This window comes from Ursus arctos, unplaced genomic scaffold, assembly GCF_023065955.2.
Source record: "Ursus arctos isolate Adak ecotype North America unplaced genomic scaffold, UrsArc2.0 scaffold_21, whole genome shotgun sequence".
Classification (NCBI taxonomy): domain Eukaryota; kingdom Metazoa; phylum Chordata; class Mammalia; order Carnivora; family Ursidae; genus Ursus; species Ursus arctos.
In genome coordinates this window covers 34,928,874-34,944,875 of record NW_026622886.1, presented here as the reverse complement: position 1 = coordinate 34,944,875, position 16,002 = coordinate 34,928,874, and the positions used below count along the sequence as shown (strand labels likewise).

At 36.3% G+C, this 16,002-nt stretch overlaps 1 protein-coding gene across 1 annotated transcript in view; it reads right to left on the bottom strand.

Moving 5' to 3' along the window:
* CAPS2 (calcyphosine 2) overlaps positions 1 to 14,458 on the bottom strand; it is a 42,608-nt gene extending 28,150 nt beyond the window's left edge. Inside the window, exons 1-7 of the mRNA XM_044384742.3 lie at positions 14,406 to 14,458; positions 10,624 to 10,726; positions 8,295 to 8,344; positions 6,415 to 6,460; positions 6,201 to 6,326; positions 4,100 to 4,273; positions 2,166 to 2,288 (exon numbers count right to left, since the gene is read on the bottom strand). Of these exons, the coding sequence (XP_044240677.2) occupies positions 2,166 to 2,288; positions 4,100 to 4,273; positions 6,201 to 6,326; positions 6,415 to 6,460; positions 8,295 to 8,344; positions 10,624 to 10,704 (600 nt within the window). The 5' untranslated portion in view covers positions 10,705 to 10,726; positions 14,406 to 14,458. The remainder of the gene's footprint in view (positions 1 to 2,165; positions 2,289 to 4,099; positions 4,274 to 6,200; positions 6,327 to 6,414; positions 6,461 to 8,294; positions 8,345 to 10,623; positions 10,727 to 14,405) is intronic.
* Positions 14,459 to 16,002: the final 1,544 nt, after the last annotated feature.

Genomic DNA, 16,002 nt, shown 5'->3' with positions numbered 1-16,002 from the left:
ATAAGAATGACTAAAGACATATCATAGAAACTCCTCTAAGAAACCTGGAAATTTGGGCACAATTACTTAAATGTTAGTCTATAATTGAATTTGGCCTTTTTGGGGGGGGTTGGTTTGGTAGAAATTAAGATACATATCCAAATATGCCCCATATAAATATAGTTCATGTCATTTAACATATAACTGCATCTGATGTTCTCTAAGCCCATGACACTTTATAATGATTTTTGTTTAGTAACAAATTTAAAACAGCAATTAAAAAGTTAGAAAACATATGGTAACTTACAGGCACAGCAAAGTGTGTTTTATGTCTAAGGGTGATGAAGGTGAACGCTGACTAAATATGAAATTATATACAGAAAAGGTCAGCCAGAAAATAGGTGTAAAACCCAGAAGCGAGCAAAGAGGGGAGATTAATGAACAGAGAGCCCATGCAGAAAGCCCACCTTGAGTGCTGACATTTATGGTGGCTTACTGCAGGAAAGGTTAGAACCACCCTCAGGCACATTGATTTTGCGGTCTGTGTAAACATAAAGCAGATTAGAAGCAGGAGTCACACCGATGCAAAGGATCTAATAATGTTGAAAAATGACAAGCAAACTAGAAGAGATGGATATAAAAACCACAGGTTCACTGCTTCTGGTGTTCAATTAAGTAGTGAAAAATTAAATTAAAAAGTTTCCCCCTAGATTTTAAAAATAAATCAGTACTAATTTCAAATGCATTCAAAGTTTACTCACGCAAACATGTCCTTGAAAAAAACAGATAAATATGTGCTACCACAATGAAGGAAAATAGTCGATGCCAAATTTAGTGAATTAAAGTGATGGTAAGTAAAAGAAATCCACTAACACCCAGATGGCTTTGGATGACACCAAGAACAATACCCAATGGGCCTTAAGCATCGGCAACACCCATTTCAAGTATAACTTCAGGAACATATCAAAATAAGCCTTATTTGGGAGACTATTTTGCCTTATAAAATAGCTTTTTAAACTGTAGGATAATCCTGGTAATATTCCTTATTCTATTAAACATAAACATCTAAATAATAACAGGCACAGAAAATAATGTTTGTGTTGTTTTAGTGTAAGAACTACAACAAATTAGCAACTTGAGACTAACAGAAAATCAGTCCATGATCCAGACACTGATTACACATTGCTGTCAACTGAGAACATTAAACCTGGATGATTGTAGACCAAATAAAATATATACTGACTTTCCTCTCAGTGATAATGATAATATAACCATCTAAAACCATGATGCTTTATTCTTATTTAGGCTATCTAAACCAGAGTTTTCCCAGCTCTTGAACCACCACACACGGGTATGTCATCAATCCACTACACATATGTCTAAGATCTTAATCACCTGGGGGTGTCTGGGGTGACCCGTGGACTCCAGCTTGAAGCAGCTTGGTCTGATTACCCCAAGACACTACAGAAATGTAATTATCTGTTTGTCCCAGATCTGGCCTAAGCAATACTCATCCAACAATCTAACTGATTTCGTAAAAGACACAATTTAAAGTTAATATTGAGAATCTAGAGTTGTGCTTCCCTTTTTCTGAAAAAAATTACTTTATTCTTGCCCTTTTCCTTAACTTGCTGGAATTTCTCTAGTCTTATTAGCTTATCATTTTCAAAAAATAACTAGGTTACTTTGGGGTCAGAGGTGATGCTGACCGAAATAGCAGCCAATTAACATTTTTTTTAAAGATTTTTTATTTTATTTATTTGAAAGAGAGAGAGACAGCCCGTGAGAGAGGGAACACAAGCAGGGGGAGTGGGAGAGGAAGAAGCAGGCTCCCAGCCAGCAGGGAGCCTGATGCGGGGCTTGATCCCAGAACACCGGGATCACGCCCTGGGCCGAGGGCAGGCGCTTAACAACTGAGCCACTCAGGCGTCCCCCAATTAACATTTTTAATAGTATAAACTAAATTTTTACAAACTCTCAAAGATTCAAGACTATTTCTCCACAGTAAATATACCAAACATCAACCATTTGTAAAAATGAGGACTCAATTTACATATTAGTGAACACGCACTGCAGTCCAGATTCAATTGTTGCAATTATTTATTCAATGTTAAGTCTGCAAAATCTTGAAGGGCAAATTATCTTAATGGCTTAATAATAAGTAAGTAAAGATCCCGATAACTTACGGCATCAGATTTTCTCATACTCCTTTGTGCATTGTAAGGGATGTCTGCATAACCCTGCTGTAAGAGGGCTTTCCTATCCAGAGTGGTAAGACCACCCACGATGGCTTCTTCACCTTGTATACACTGTACGTGAAAGCAATAAATGAATTCTTGAGAGTTTATACTTAGTTCACATACTTAGCATATTTGTTTTTAACAAAATAGTGTATTAAATAACCTCTAAACACATCAATAGTTATTTGCGTACAACTATGTATACACAACAACACGTAACACGTTAACAATGGTTATTTGTGTATAACAGCTCAGACTGATAATCAGATTGCCTATTTGAATGCAGTTCTTCCACCTTCTAGCTAGATGACCTCTCTGTGCCTCAGTTTACCCATGGTAACAGGAACTGGTAATGGGAATTAAGAGGGAAATTAATAATAGTAACTACTTCACACATACAAAGATGAAATGTCGCACACTTATAAAAGTATCTGATATACAGTAAGCATCAGATAAAAGGTAGCAACTATTATAACTATTATTGCCCACTTGAGTCTTTGTAAAGTTAATAAAAATGGGCATGTTCACTCCTTTGTAAAATGAGATTCAGAAGTACTAAGAAATGGGCTGTATCCTTTGAGGTAAAGGATCCTCTGGGATCCTAAAGATAAGCACTAAATTTTCCTCTGAATATAAGGTATACTTATATTCTTTTAACAACAACAACAAAAATGTCCCAGTAGGATAGCAACTGCCAAAAACTTAGTAGATTTCAAGAGTTTTTCCTCCAGGGTTTGTTCTCACTTTAGACCTTTCTTAAAAGGTCACATTCCATATTCGTACTCTACTCTGTCTTCACGACCTTTGATTGCTACATGAAATCTTATTATACATTTGTTTATGAATTGCTGCCTGCCTCTTCTGCTATAAGCTCCATGAGGGCGGGAACTTTGTCTGTCATTTTTATTTCAATATCCCTGATGCCAGAACAGGACCACACATAGTGAGCACTCGATAAATACTTATTCGACAATGAATGATGCATCCTGTATAAGTATTAACTATTGAGGGGCGCCTGAGTGGCTCATCAGTTAAGCATCCAGCTCTTTAGTTCAAGATAGTTCCTACATGGATTAGATAAAATAGCTGATACGACATGCCTACTTATAACTTAATCGATTCTTTTTATCTATAAAAAATGTTAAGCAAATACAACCAGCAAACTTCCCTGCAAATACATTATTCTTATAAAAAATTCACTGAATTAAGAATTATATTCAACCATTCTCTCCTTCAAGGCCAGTAGTATCATAAACTATGTTTCCAAACCATTCTTTCCACAATTCAAGATCGACCTTTCCTATATGCTTATGAAAAGCCATTAAATTTAATATGGTTTGTTTGCTCTTATATTCATTATTGATGAATTTACACCTAATTAACATTAAATAAAAGCATAACTTTAAAAAGTCATGATGTTAAAAAAATATCTCACAACAAGAGCCAGAAGACAATCATGGAGTGATGACAGTTTTGGAATAAAACAGGATAACTGCAACATCTGAAATCACTTTTCAACTTTAAAATTTAGACTGTGAGCAAACAGAATCAAGATAGCTACATCGAAAACAACTTTTTAATACTGCCTTATTTTCAATCCCAAGTCAAATGGAAAAAATCCTTACACAGAAAAGATGACTAGGTCATATGGCTAGAGTTTTCACATTTGAAAAAGATAATAATAAACTTTTAGAGTTGTTGTTAAGAATAAACTAGTTAATGGAAGCAGAATACTTAAGATAGTCCCTAGCACACAGAAATAAATGCTAGCTACTATACTTACTATGATTAACAGCAAAACATACCAGACAAAAAGATTTCCATAATGCATGTAATTTTTTAAAAATTTCATCAGAACTTTATAAAGTCTCATTCATTACCTTGTCATCTATCTTATTTCTTGGAGACTGTTGTGTGATCTTTGATTTTGTCTTTTCTGCATTTCTCTGACTATACTGTCGATATCCCTCTTTCATTTCAGTTTTATACTGCTGATATTTTAGCTTATATTTGCTTGTTGGTGCTGGCAAGTTTTCAGGTATTATGTCTTGCTCCTAGATGTAAAAATAAGAAGTATGCTATCTGTCAGAAAAAAATCAAAATAATTATAACTTTTCCTTATTAACATTAACAGGTTTATCATTTATCTTAACATTTATGCCTAACAGATCATTATGATCTATGTGCTAAACAGAGGTGATATTTATTTATTATTATTTTTTAAATTTATTTGACAGAGAGAGAGAGTGCATAAACGGGAGAGCAGCAGGGTGAGAGGGAGAAGCAGGCTCCTCACTGAGCAGGGAAATATCTGTACTGTCCACTCCATTTTGCTATGAACCTAAAACTGTTCTAAAAAATGATCTATTAAAAAAAAGACAGGATACAAAGATATGTAGCTTTAAAATTAAAAAAAAGATTTTATTTATTTATTTGAGAGTGCGAGCATATGCACACAAGTGGGGTGAGGGGCAGAGGGAGAGAGAGAAGCAGACTCCCGGCTCAGCTGGAAGCACTAGGCAAGGCTCAAATCCCAGGACCCTGGGATCATGACCTGAGCCGAAGGCAGATGCTTAACCGACTGAGCCACCCAGGTGCCCCCAGAGGTGGTATTTAAAATGTTTAGCTGGTATAGAATCACTGAGCAATCAAAGCAGATGGAATTGCTCAGAATGGGCACTGGCCTTAAATACCAGGAAGCCTGTACCTGATTTCCCTGCTGAAGATCAGTCCTGGTTCTAAAATAATTTGAGAAGACAAAAATTAAGTTTTCTTTCAAGAATTTTAGATAGACCTTGTATTCCTGCCCCAGAAAAATTCCACTGACAAGCATTTCTTCCAGAACAGTTACAGGAATTAGAGATCACGAACACTAAGAAGCGCTGGTTATCATTTGTAGAATTCAGATATATCTCTGGTATTACTTGGTTCCGTACCACATTCCCATGGGAGTAAGAGATAACAGAGCCAGTGGATAAGTGAAATCTAAAAGGAGTACTAAGCAAACACGATGGCATATATATTGGCTCAAAGAGGGATAGATACTCCAAAAGGAGGATAAATCTAGCACAACCCTTGAAAATTGTTGATAATACCCAAGTCTAACCTAGAGAAGGAAAAACAAAGTTTCAGGGTGAAAACTATAGCATGATACAGACTAAGGTACTACTGGTGCCATTTATCCAAAATGAGACTAAGGAGAACATGAATAGAACCAGCTAAGGGCGCATGGGTGGTTCAGTTGGTTAAGCCTCTGACTCTTGATTTCCACTCAGGTCATGATCTCTGGGTCTTGAGATCAAGCCCATGTCAGGCTCTATGCTGGGCATGAAGCCTGCTTAGGATTCTCTCTGTCCCTCTCCCTCTGCCCCACCCCTGCCTCCTGCGTACACACTCTCTCTAAAAAAATGTGTGTGTGTGTGTGTGTGTGTGTGTGTGTGTGTGTTTAAAAAAATAGAACCAGCTACAGGAGAAAGACTAACAAAGACAGAAAAGCAAGCCAGCCCTCCTCATAGAATACTGGTCAGAACTTGTGTTCATAACACAAAACACTAAATACTGTTTGAAGTATAAATACTGTCCCAAGGAGATAGCTTGGAATAAGTACAGTTACTTACAGTTACTCCATAGCATACTAGTAGTCCAAAGTATAAGTTAATTTCCAAGAGACAAATCACATTGTTAAACTAACAAGATCTGATCTAATACTCTACCACAGTTTTTTAAATTCCTGGATTTCCTATTAGGATAAACCTGTACTTTACTAATCGTATTAAGACATTTTTAAAATACTATTCCTACGTGAAAAAAATGTAAAACAAAGTAGAATTATTTCACCAACATGATCGTTTGGGATATTAATATATAAAATACTTAAACTGGACAAAACATAGACTGAACATAATGAAATTTCTGGACTAAATACTGTGCTTAAATGCACATTATAATTCTGAAAGTTGGTAATAAGAAATAAATACTAACCAGTTCATTTAGATGATGCTGTGTATGTGATATTTGATATGGTGTGACCCAACTAGGAGCAGAAGATGAATTTGGTGGGTTAAAATGAATATGCGTAGTACTAAGTGGGATGTATGAAAAATCATCCTAAAATAAAATTAAATAATACTTGTTATACATTATATGCAATATTGTGTTCAAATATTTATTATAGTAAATACCAAATAAAAATTACCTCCTCATCAGAGTCAACGAGGCTTCCCAAATCAAGTCGTGGAACCCTGAAAGAAATAATCTATGCATCCCATAAATTTTTAAAATGAGACTTTAATAGTTGCAAATCATATATGCTATATCTTACATAAAAAGATATACTAGGGTTGCCTGGGTGGCTCAGTAGGTTAAATGTCTGCCTTCGGCTCAGGTCACGATCCCAGGGTCCTGGGATCAAGTCCCACATCGGGCTCCTTGCTCAGCAGGATGCCTGCTTCTCTCTTTCCCTTTGCCTGCACTCCCCCTGCTTTCACTCTCTCTCTCTCTGTGACAAATAAATAAAATCTTAAAATGAATAAAAAGGTACACTAAAGCCAAAGGTGTGCTGCACCAACCAGCTGTGAAAGGCTTTTGTTAATGCCCAGCAGTTGTTGAGCTGGTTGTTACCAAAGCACAATTAAAAATAAAATTATATGAACTTATAAATAAGTAAGTTATATTAAAAACAAAGGTAATAAATACCCAAAGTCATCACTTCTTAATGACTTTACTGTACTTCACTATTGTCTATGTTCTAGAAGTTATTTACATCTATGGTATTTGTCTGGTAATATAGTAGTGTGTATCTCTTTCCAAGTCTGTGTTCAGTGATACTATACACAGCTTGAAATCAGCCACAGTGGGATCATTTACACAAAAACTGGCAAATGCTATGAATTAGGACTTGATTTATTATTTTGTTAATTTCTGAGACTTAAAACAGTCATGGAGAAAACATTAATGGTGCAGATTAAACTTGGAAGTGTACATATCTATAACTGTCACGTTGTGAATAACAAAAAACTGACAAAATATTGTCCCATATCCAAAACTATTACGTAAGTCAACAAATAGATCACTCACATCACTTTACAATAAATGAAAATATCAACCAACATTCACATTGGAACTACACTGGTTCATGGACTGCAACCATAGGTTGGCTACAAATACCAGAATTCAGCAAGAAACTAAGAAAGCATTCAGTGAGAATCAACTGGCTATGTGGAATTTATAAAAAAGAGTTTAAACATTTTATTAGTATTTGTAAATTGCTTACTATGTATCCTCTTTACCAGTAAAATTTATAACTACCTTAAAATATACTTAAGTTATTTATAATTAACAAGTAAAATTTAAAATAAACTTAATCAGACCCTGTCAGGAAACCAGCTGGTACACATTTACCAGCACACGACTATCAACGCATACTGAGTATCTTGTATCAAGCGCTTGCACGTACTTCGTACCCCAATTCTTTGTCTAGATGAGCATACGGGTATCTGTTATGTAGAACCACATGAAATTGCTGATACTTGCCCATTTTTCATCGATAAAAATGTCAAATTCATATGGTTCAGCCTAATAAAGTACTAGGTTTTTAACTTCTATTTTCTAATAAGCCCTGTAGTCTAAAATACTTGAAAGAATATAAAAGTCATATCCTTTCAAACATTAAAAGGCAAAAATGTATAATATAAAACATAAATTAATGTAGTCTAGTCCACAAATAAAGTCATTTAAAGAAGACTGATAAAATCGTCATTTTGTCAAGATAAAACCACAGATACTTCCCATTAAATTCATTTTGACTATCCCAGTTATAAAATTCAAAATTTTACGTATTTCTTTAAATTCATTTAGCTGACTTTTCTAAATAAAACAATAAACGTTTTCAGGAAAATGTAAGTATATTAAAGAAAATAAAAAAAATAAAAATCTTACTATCCTACTTTAATTTTAGCATAGCAATTTTCAGGCCATGCACATTAATTTTTCATAACCACATATAAAACTTGGCTTTCTTTTTTTACTTATTATAAACATTTGCCCATTACTCAAGTGTGAAGAAATGTGACTTACACAGGTAGGCTAGGATTCTGGATTGCCCATGATCTGGAAGTTTGTCCTTGCTTTAATTAAAAAAAGAAAAAATCAGTATGTATATACCCTTTTTTATACTTTAAAAGATAAGAAATGAGTTGATGCAATAAAGCTGATGATAATTTTCTCAGTAAACTGCATATAAGAAATACTTATGAAGCCTCTCCTTACTGGAGACAACAGAGATCGGATGATAAGCAACAGAGATAATCCTTCACCTCGTGGTGCTCTGTCTGCTGGGGAAGACATTCACTCAAACAAACAAAATGTGAAAAAAAACACATGCTCTGCCAGAGTAGCTACATAGAGCATTTTACCGCACAAGTCTGGAAAACTGAGGAAGCATTTTCAAAAACAAACAAACAAAAGGAACCTTTAAACGGAACTCTGAAGGAGTCAGCCAGATAAAGAGGGAGGGGAGAAAACTGCTCTAGCCGGGAGGAGCAGCTCACCCTGCACTAGCCCACTGGCAAGAGTTAAGAGTTAGCAGTTAGAGAGGGCTGAAATCCAGAGAGTGAGGAGGCAGCGGTGGCCAGAGCTGTTACATAATAATACAAGTCAAAGAACTTGGACCTTGTCCTAAAGGTAATGGGAAAACTGCAGTACTTAAGCAAAGAAGTGACCAGTACATGCATGTATACATTTGTAGATGTTCAATCTTACTTCCAAAAAATTGTGCAAAGATATGAAAATTAGAGTGAGCTCAGACACCATACAATAAGAATATATATGAGTCATAGAAAAAATTCAAGTTAATAAGGGCAGGAAGCAATTCAAGCATCAACACTTCTGGTTTACTTCTGAAATGTTGTCTAACTGGTCATTTTTGTGGTACTGATAGCAAGAACAGAAATTATATTCAAGACTGAGCTTCATCACTCTAACTGACCATAAAAGAGAAAACAAATTCAATTCAGTATAAGTTTTAATATGGCATTATTTTAAATACTATCTTAATAAGTTAAAAATGTAGAAATGTAAAAATCACAAAATGATCAGCTAATTGGAATACATATATACTAAGTTGACCCTTGAGCAATGCTGGGGATAAGGATGCCAGCTACCTCCCCCCATACAGTCAAAAATCCACATATAACTTTTGGCTCCCCAAAAACTTAAACTACTACTAGCCTACTGTTGACTGGTAACATAAACAGTCAATTGACACATATTTTGTATGTTATTACATACTGACACATATGTGTATGTATTATATACTGCATTCTTGCAGTAAAGTAAGCTAGAGAAAGTAAATGTTAAGAAAATCGTAAGGAAGAGAAAATACATTTGCAGTACTGTACTGTATTTATTGAGCAAAATCTGCACATAAGTGGACCCGTGCAGCTCAAACCGGAGTTGTTTAAGGGTCAACTGTATATAAATGACATACATATCATAGCCTAAAGCAGCAGCACACTTCTATCACATATTAAAGATTTTCCTTTTTTTTAAGATTTTATTTATTATTTGAAAGAGATAGGGAGAGCATGAGCACAAGTTGGGGGAGGCCAAGGGAGCTGAGACTCCCCGCTGAGCAGGGAGCCCTACGCCCCGCTGTATCTCAGGACCCTGGGATCATGACCTGAGTTGAAGGCAGAGGCTTAATTGATTCGACAGGCTCCCTGCTTAGTGGGGAGTCTGCTTCTCCCTCTCCCTCTGCTCCTCCTCTCTGCTCCTCCCCTCTGCTCCTGCCCTCTCTCTCTTTTGAATGAATGAATGAATGAATGAATGAATGAATAAATGAATAAATAAATAAATAAATAAATAAATAAAATTTAAAAAAAAAGAATAGCAAGGAGATATATATCACTTCTACGTATTTCTAAACTAAAATTTATATATACCCAATTCTGTGGTGGAAACAAGGACAAAGCAGCTATAACCTTGTACTCAATCAGTGATATATATACACAGTGGTGATATTATGAAGGTTATGAAGAATAAAAGTCCTAATAATAGGAGCTCTGATTTTCTTTCTACCTAGCTAATACAAAATGTATACTGATATTCTCTTCTTCTTCCTACTATCCTTATTTCTTCTATTTTCTGCAGATACACACAGATAATTTTTTAAATAAGAATATGAAAACAATAAGAATACACTTGATTTTTTAAAATAACACTAATTCAAGGAATGACCCACTTTCAAATAATGATTATCTTCAATTTTGGCCACTCAATTCTTCAATCTAGGAAATATGGATCCTAAATATTTGTGAGTACAAGTTGTCATAAAAACATGGAGAAAAGAGTCAGAAAATTATTTCCTGAATCATCCTACAAGAGGAAAATTATATAGCACACATACTCGAAGCAGCTTCTTTCTTCCAGCGAACGGCTGCGTTTGATTCGTAGCAGAAGCAGCAATTCCTTTAACCTCTAAATCCATTCAAGTTCACGTCTGCAGTATGCTTTGAAAAAGGTAAAAAACACACAAAATGATAACTCTTACTCTAATTTTAAACAAGCCATACAAACTACATAACACTACTTCATGGAAAGAAATCATGTGGTTAATCATTCTTGTGTCTTTACCAAAATCAGCTTTCTGTGGGTCAATTACATTATGTGGGGCAACATTTATGGGGCAAATGCTAGTCTGAATAGGGTTCCTCTGAAGATGTCCATGTCCTAATCACTGGACCCTGTGAATATGTTTACCTTACATGACAAAAAAAGACTTCAGATGTGATTATGTAAAGGATTTTGAGGTGTGGAAATTATCCTGGATTATCTGGAGGGCCCAATGTAATCACCAGGGTCCTTATAAAAGGGGGGCAGGATGATCAGAGTAAGAAAGAGAAGATGTAAGAAGGAAAGCACAGGTCAGAGAGGAGTGAAGGTACTAGATAGCTGGCTTTGAAAGTGGAGGAAGAGGTCATGAGCAGTCTCTGCAAGTTAGAAGACGCAAGGAATGAATTTTCCTCTGGAGCCTCCAGAAGGAATCAGCCTTGCTGACATGTTGATTTTAGCCCTAGAAGACTCATTTTGTGCTTCTGACCTCCAGAACTGTAAAATGATGAGTTTAGGTTGTTTCAGACCACTACATTTGTGATAATTTTTTACAGTAGTAATACGAAACAAATGCCTGTACTTCTCTACCACAAAGTGGTGTAAATTTATTTTCCTTACTCTTTTCCTAAACCTTTATGAGTTTTGATTTTGCTGGAGTAAGTGGATAAAAAAATGTGTTACGTAAACAGTATTTTCTGATACAAAGAATAAAATACAGTGGATGGTCCAATTAGCAATTATGAGGCAACTGGTAAAAATGCATGTGAGAGAATGTTGAAAATAATCAACTTGAACAAAAATGTACAAAACAAAAATCAGATGAATATCTCAGTCATGCAAATTTTGAAGATTTTACTTTACACTTCAACCTTATATTACTGAGGATATGTTGTTTAACAAGTCATACTTTCTTTTTCTATTATTACACTTGGATTTAATAGTAAACTCTTTTCTTTTTAATTTTTTAGGGAAAGATAGCATGGGATAGTGTCAGCATAGAGTTAGACAGACTCACATTAAAATCCTCATTTTTGACACTTCCCTGTAATGTATGCTTGGATAAGAACTTAATCTTTCAGAGGCAATATTTCTAATATGTAAAATGAGTTTAATGTTAGCACCTTTCTCATCTTTCTGTATTAGGTAGACTATGGTCATTCAACACATGGTAGACATCATTGTTATTATTAAAATGTAGTTTTACTGCAGGCCCAGTGAAATCCTGAAAGATATTCCAGTTCTTCGCTAATTTACCTGTATGGCTCCCTTTACCCCATTTCCATAGCCCCCTCCCCTAAAACCCCATACCCCAAGGCTAGATTTCTACTCTAAGAGTAATGTCAGTAAGACTTACCAACCAACAGTAGACATATTCTGAAAACATCACAAATCATTGGATTTAAAAATAATTCGACTTTTTTTTCTGAGTTATCTTTCACAAAGAAGCAAGTTTTTAAAGTTGTTATTGCTTTGGGGGGTGGGGGAGAAGGTTGTTGTTTGCTCTTAGTCACATCACAGAAGCTGTTGTATTTGCCGTGATAATTAGCAGCCAACAAACCCAAGTTGAAACAGGGACACTGAGGAATCAGCTAAGTGATCTTCTCCACACAGCAAACACACAATTATTTATACCTTAGGAACTCTTGTAGCCATTTCAAATCACTACAGGTCACTTTAAATAACCCTCATTCATTTGCAAATAACAAAAACAACAAAATTTAAATCCTCTTTCCAGGACCTTCTAGTCCCTGTACTTCCCCAAGCTTGATGGTCATTACTCTTCACTTGTAATGAACTCTTTTCATGTCCCTAATAAACTGTCAAGTCCATGAAGGTTGGTATCTCATGCCCTTAATACAGCAGATACTTAATAAATATTTATTTAGTCAATAAAGAAATTAATGCATAGTCAAATACCTGTACACATTTTAAAGACATCCTTCATTTCCTTTCTCTGAACCTAAATATGACAGGATCACAATGTCACACATAAATTCTGTCTTCAAACAATAGATAAGGCATCCAAAGCATGAATGGTAGCTATTATTCTTCACACTCTACTGTAAGCTTTAAAAAGGACTATGGTTTTGCTCATCTTGTATCTCAGCACTTAGCAGAAAGCCTAGAAAACAGTAGGAACTTAATAAATATTTGCTAAATAAGTGAATTCAGTCAACTCAGATATGAGTTGTTTCAGAACTATTAGCACACAGATGGTTCACTCGGCTATAACAGGAGTATTCAAAGGGCAACTACCATATGTGGAACACTCCAGGACCTGTAGAATTAGAGCCGTCAGGCTACTGACACCTTACGTCAAAAAATCTTAAGATTTGGACAGGACTGCAGATATAAAACAGCTCAACCTTCTGGTTTTCAAACTGAGGAATCAGACCCAAAACGGGGACATTCATTTTGCCAAATTATTCGCCAGTTATTACTGAGTGTGAACTTCCACCAGTTTCAGACCTCTTTCTAATACTACACCCTTGCTTGTACGGGTCAGAAGAAAGAGGAGAGTGAGCTGCAGGGACTCTAGAACACCAGAAACTTAAACTTGGTGGCAAAAGAATCAGAATTTCAAATAAATGGCATGTGAGCAGATCTTGGGAATGCATACCAAAGTTCGTCCTGGTCCTATAGCACGGAATATATAGTTGGGCTATGCCGGGGACAAGAGAGGTGGTAGGAGCAGGGAAAAGCACTTCTGAATGGCTCTGTCTCCATCCAAACTGCTGCCAAGTCATGAGATACTACAGCTAGCATGTAATGAATATTGCTGACTAACAGATTCAAATCTTACCACATTATCTTTATTGCTACCATAAAAACTGCACTCACTCCCACTCCTCTCATTTTTTAAGGATGATTATTTCCAATTGCAATTATCACCACTTCTTTCTTGGTTAGTGACATTAATGGCTATTATTTGCTTACACCAAATCAGAACATAAAGGAAAGCGAAGACTAAATCGATCAAATCCATTCCATAATCAAGGAAAGAGGAAAAGTTTTAGTATTTAACCTCCGCAGGTGAGGACCAAGTTTATCCTGGGGCCCAGGTGATAACAGACCCAAGTATCTAAATGAACCTAGCATCATTCTTAATTTCATAGTAATTGTACATCCACTCCCCACAAGTTAAGATTACGCATCAATACACCTGCAAAGTACAACTAACGCTCCGCCCTCGTCCTATCTTAGATTCCAGGGACTGGGGTGGGACACACGGGACAGCCAACCTGACTTGACCCAATAAGCTGGGTAAACAGCAGCTCCACGGTGGGAAGGATGAAAAAGGTACCAACTGGGGCAATTCCACCGAGAACCTCCTGAGACTGCTGGAAAGGAACAGCTCCTGGTAGACTCCAGCAAGCCCAAGCCCGCGGCTGCACGTTGCCTAGCAACAGGCGTCCCCACGCTGGGCTTCCAAACACTTTCCCACTTCCACGGAAGATAAGATCATCGGCCCAAATCTCTCATTCCCTCCACGCTACCTCCTGCCCCACGCTGTGTAGGGTTGTACCTCCGCCAACCCCCGCTACGCACCGCGAGCTACTCCGCAGGTCTACTCACCCGAGGGCGGTGCTGAAATCCTTGCAGCTGCCTCTGAGCCTCATCCGGGGACTAGTTCCGGGGCGCCTCTAAATCCTGGCAGGGATCTGGAAGAAGACTCACTCATCTGGGCTGCTTCTGCTCAGAGAGAGAGAGCCAAAGCCTGGCCCGGATCCAGACGGCTGTTGTATAATTCTCCACTTAAGTGAGCTCTAGTTAACATATTTTATAGAACATCTACCAGGAATTCAAATCCCAGAGAGATATTTTGAGGGGAAAAAATTACACTGTAATTTCCACTCTCAAGGAGCTTGCAATTATTTAAAAAGACAAGACTACATTATAGTATTATAGAGAGATATATAATTATAGATACATAGATATATAGATGTATAGAGATTTTATAAATGAAAATATCAATACAATGGAAAGGGAATAAGCCTAGGAATCTGGAAATTTCCATTTTATTCTTGGCTCTGCATACAATGTCTTTGGTCATCCATTCCTCATCAATAAAAGGAAAAGTCTGGTGTGAGATATTTCTTGGGTTCCATTCCACTGTAATATGCCTGTAACTTTCCTGAATTACACAGCCAAGCGTCAGACACTCAAAGTCTGAAGCCTAATCCAGTTCTCCAACCAAAGGATCAAGGTTTTTTTCTAATCTAGAGTGTCTTTTCAAAGTTAGCTTCCCTAAAATGTATATATCTAAATTTGCAGGTTGGAGTCAGTTTTGGAGTAAAACTACAAATATGTTTGCAATGCATATAGAGTAATCACTCCTTCTATTTCTTCCCTACATAAAATTCATCCACCCATTCTCCCCACCCAGAAAGAAAAGCAAAACTGGAAAAAGAAAGTAAAAATGAAACAAAAGACTCAACTTCAACTTTTAAAAAGCTTTTAAAGAACTTAAATAATTCTAGTGCCCACTAACTTTGCCCATTCCATAAATAAATATTCAAGAAAATAACATGAGGACATATCCTTGTCTGTTCCTGGCACTTAGGCTTAGTACACCTAAATTGTTTCAGTATTTCTGAATATAGTCCTCTAAGCCATTAGGAATATAGTCCAAAAAACACATTTATACAATCCAGACATTGTGTAAAAACACGTATTACAAAAGCAGTAATATTGGATTATTACTGATTATATGTAGAGAGGAGAAAAACATTTTCCTTCTACCCTTTGACGTCTTCCAGCTGGTTTAAGAATTAAACTGACACAAGATAAACTCAAGGGGAAAAGACAAGGTATGTGCACACAGAGTCCCAATAATGAAATTGAGACCTAAAGAAATGACCAAAGTAGGCAGTTTTTATACTTTTTGGACAAAGAGACAATACATCTGTGAGGAATTGATGAAACAAAGAAAACTTAACTTTGGGACTTTAGTAAATTATTCTAAACAGAATTTGGGCTGGGATAATATATTAGTAAAAAGTAGCAAGGGTTGTTTATACAGCCTTCTGGGCTCTAAATTTCCTCCCTGATGATAAGGATGTCTCTTACCTCCTGATATAGGAAAGGTACTTTCACATGGAAGATTTATTTCTTGCTTTCTGGAGACAAAGCAGGGAGCAGGTCAGAGTGTTCTTTTGCATTGGCTGTTCCT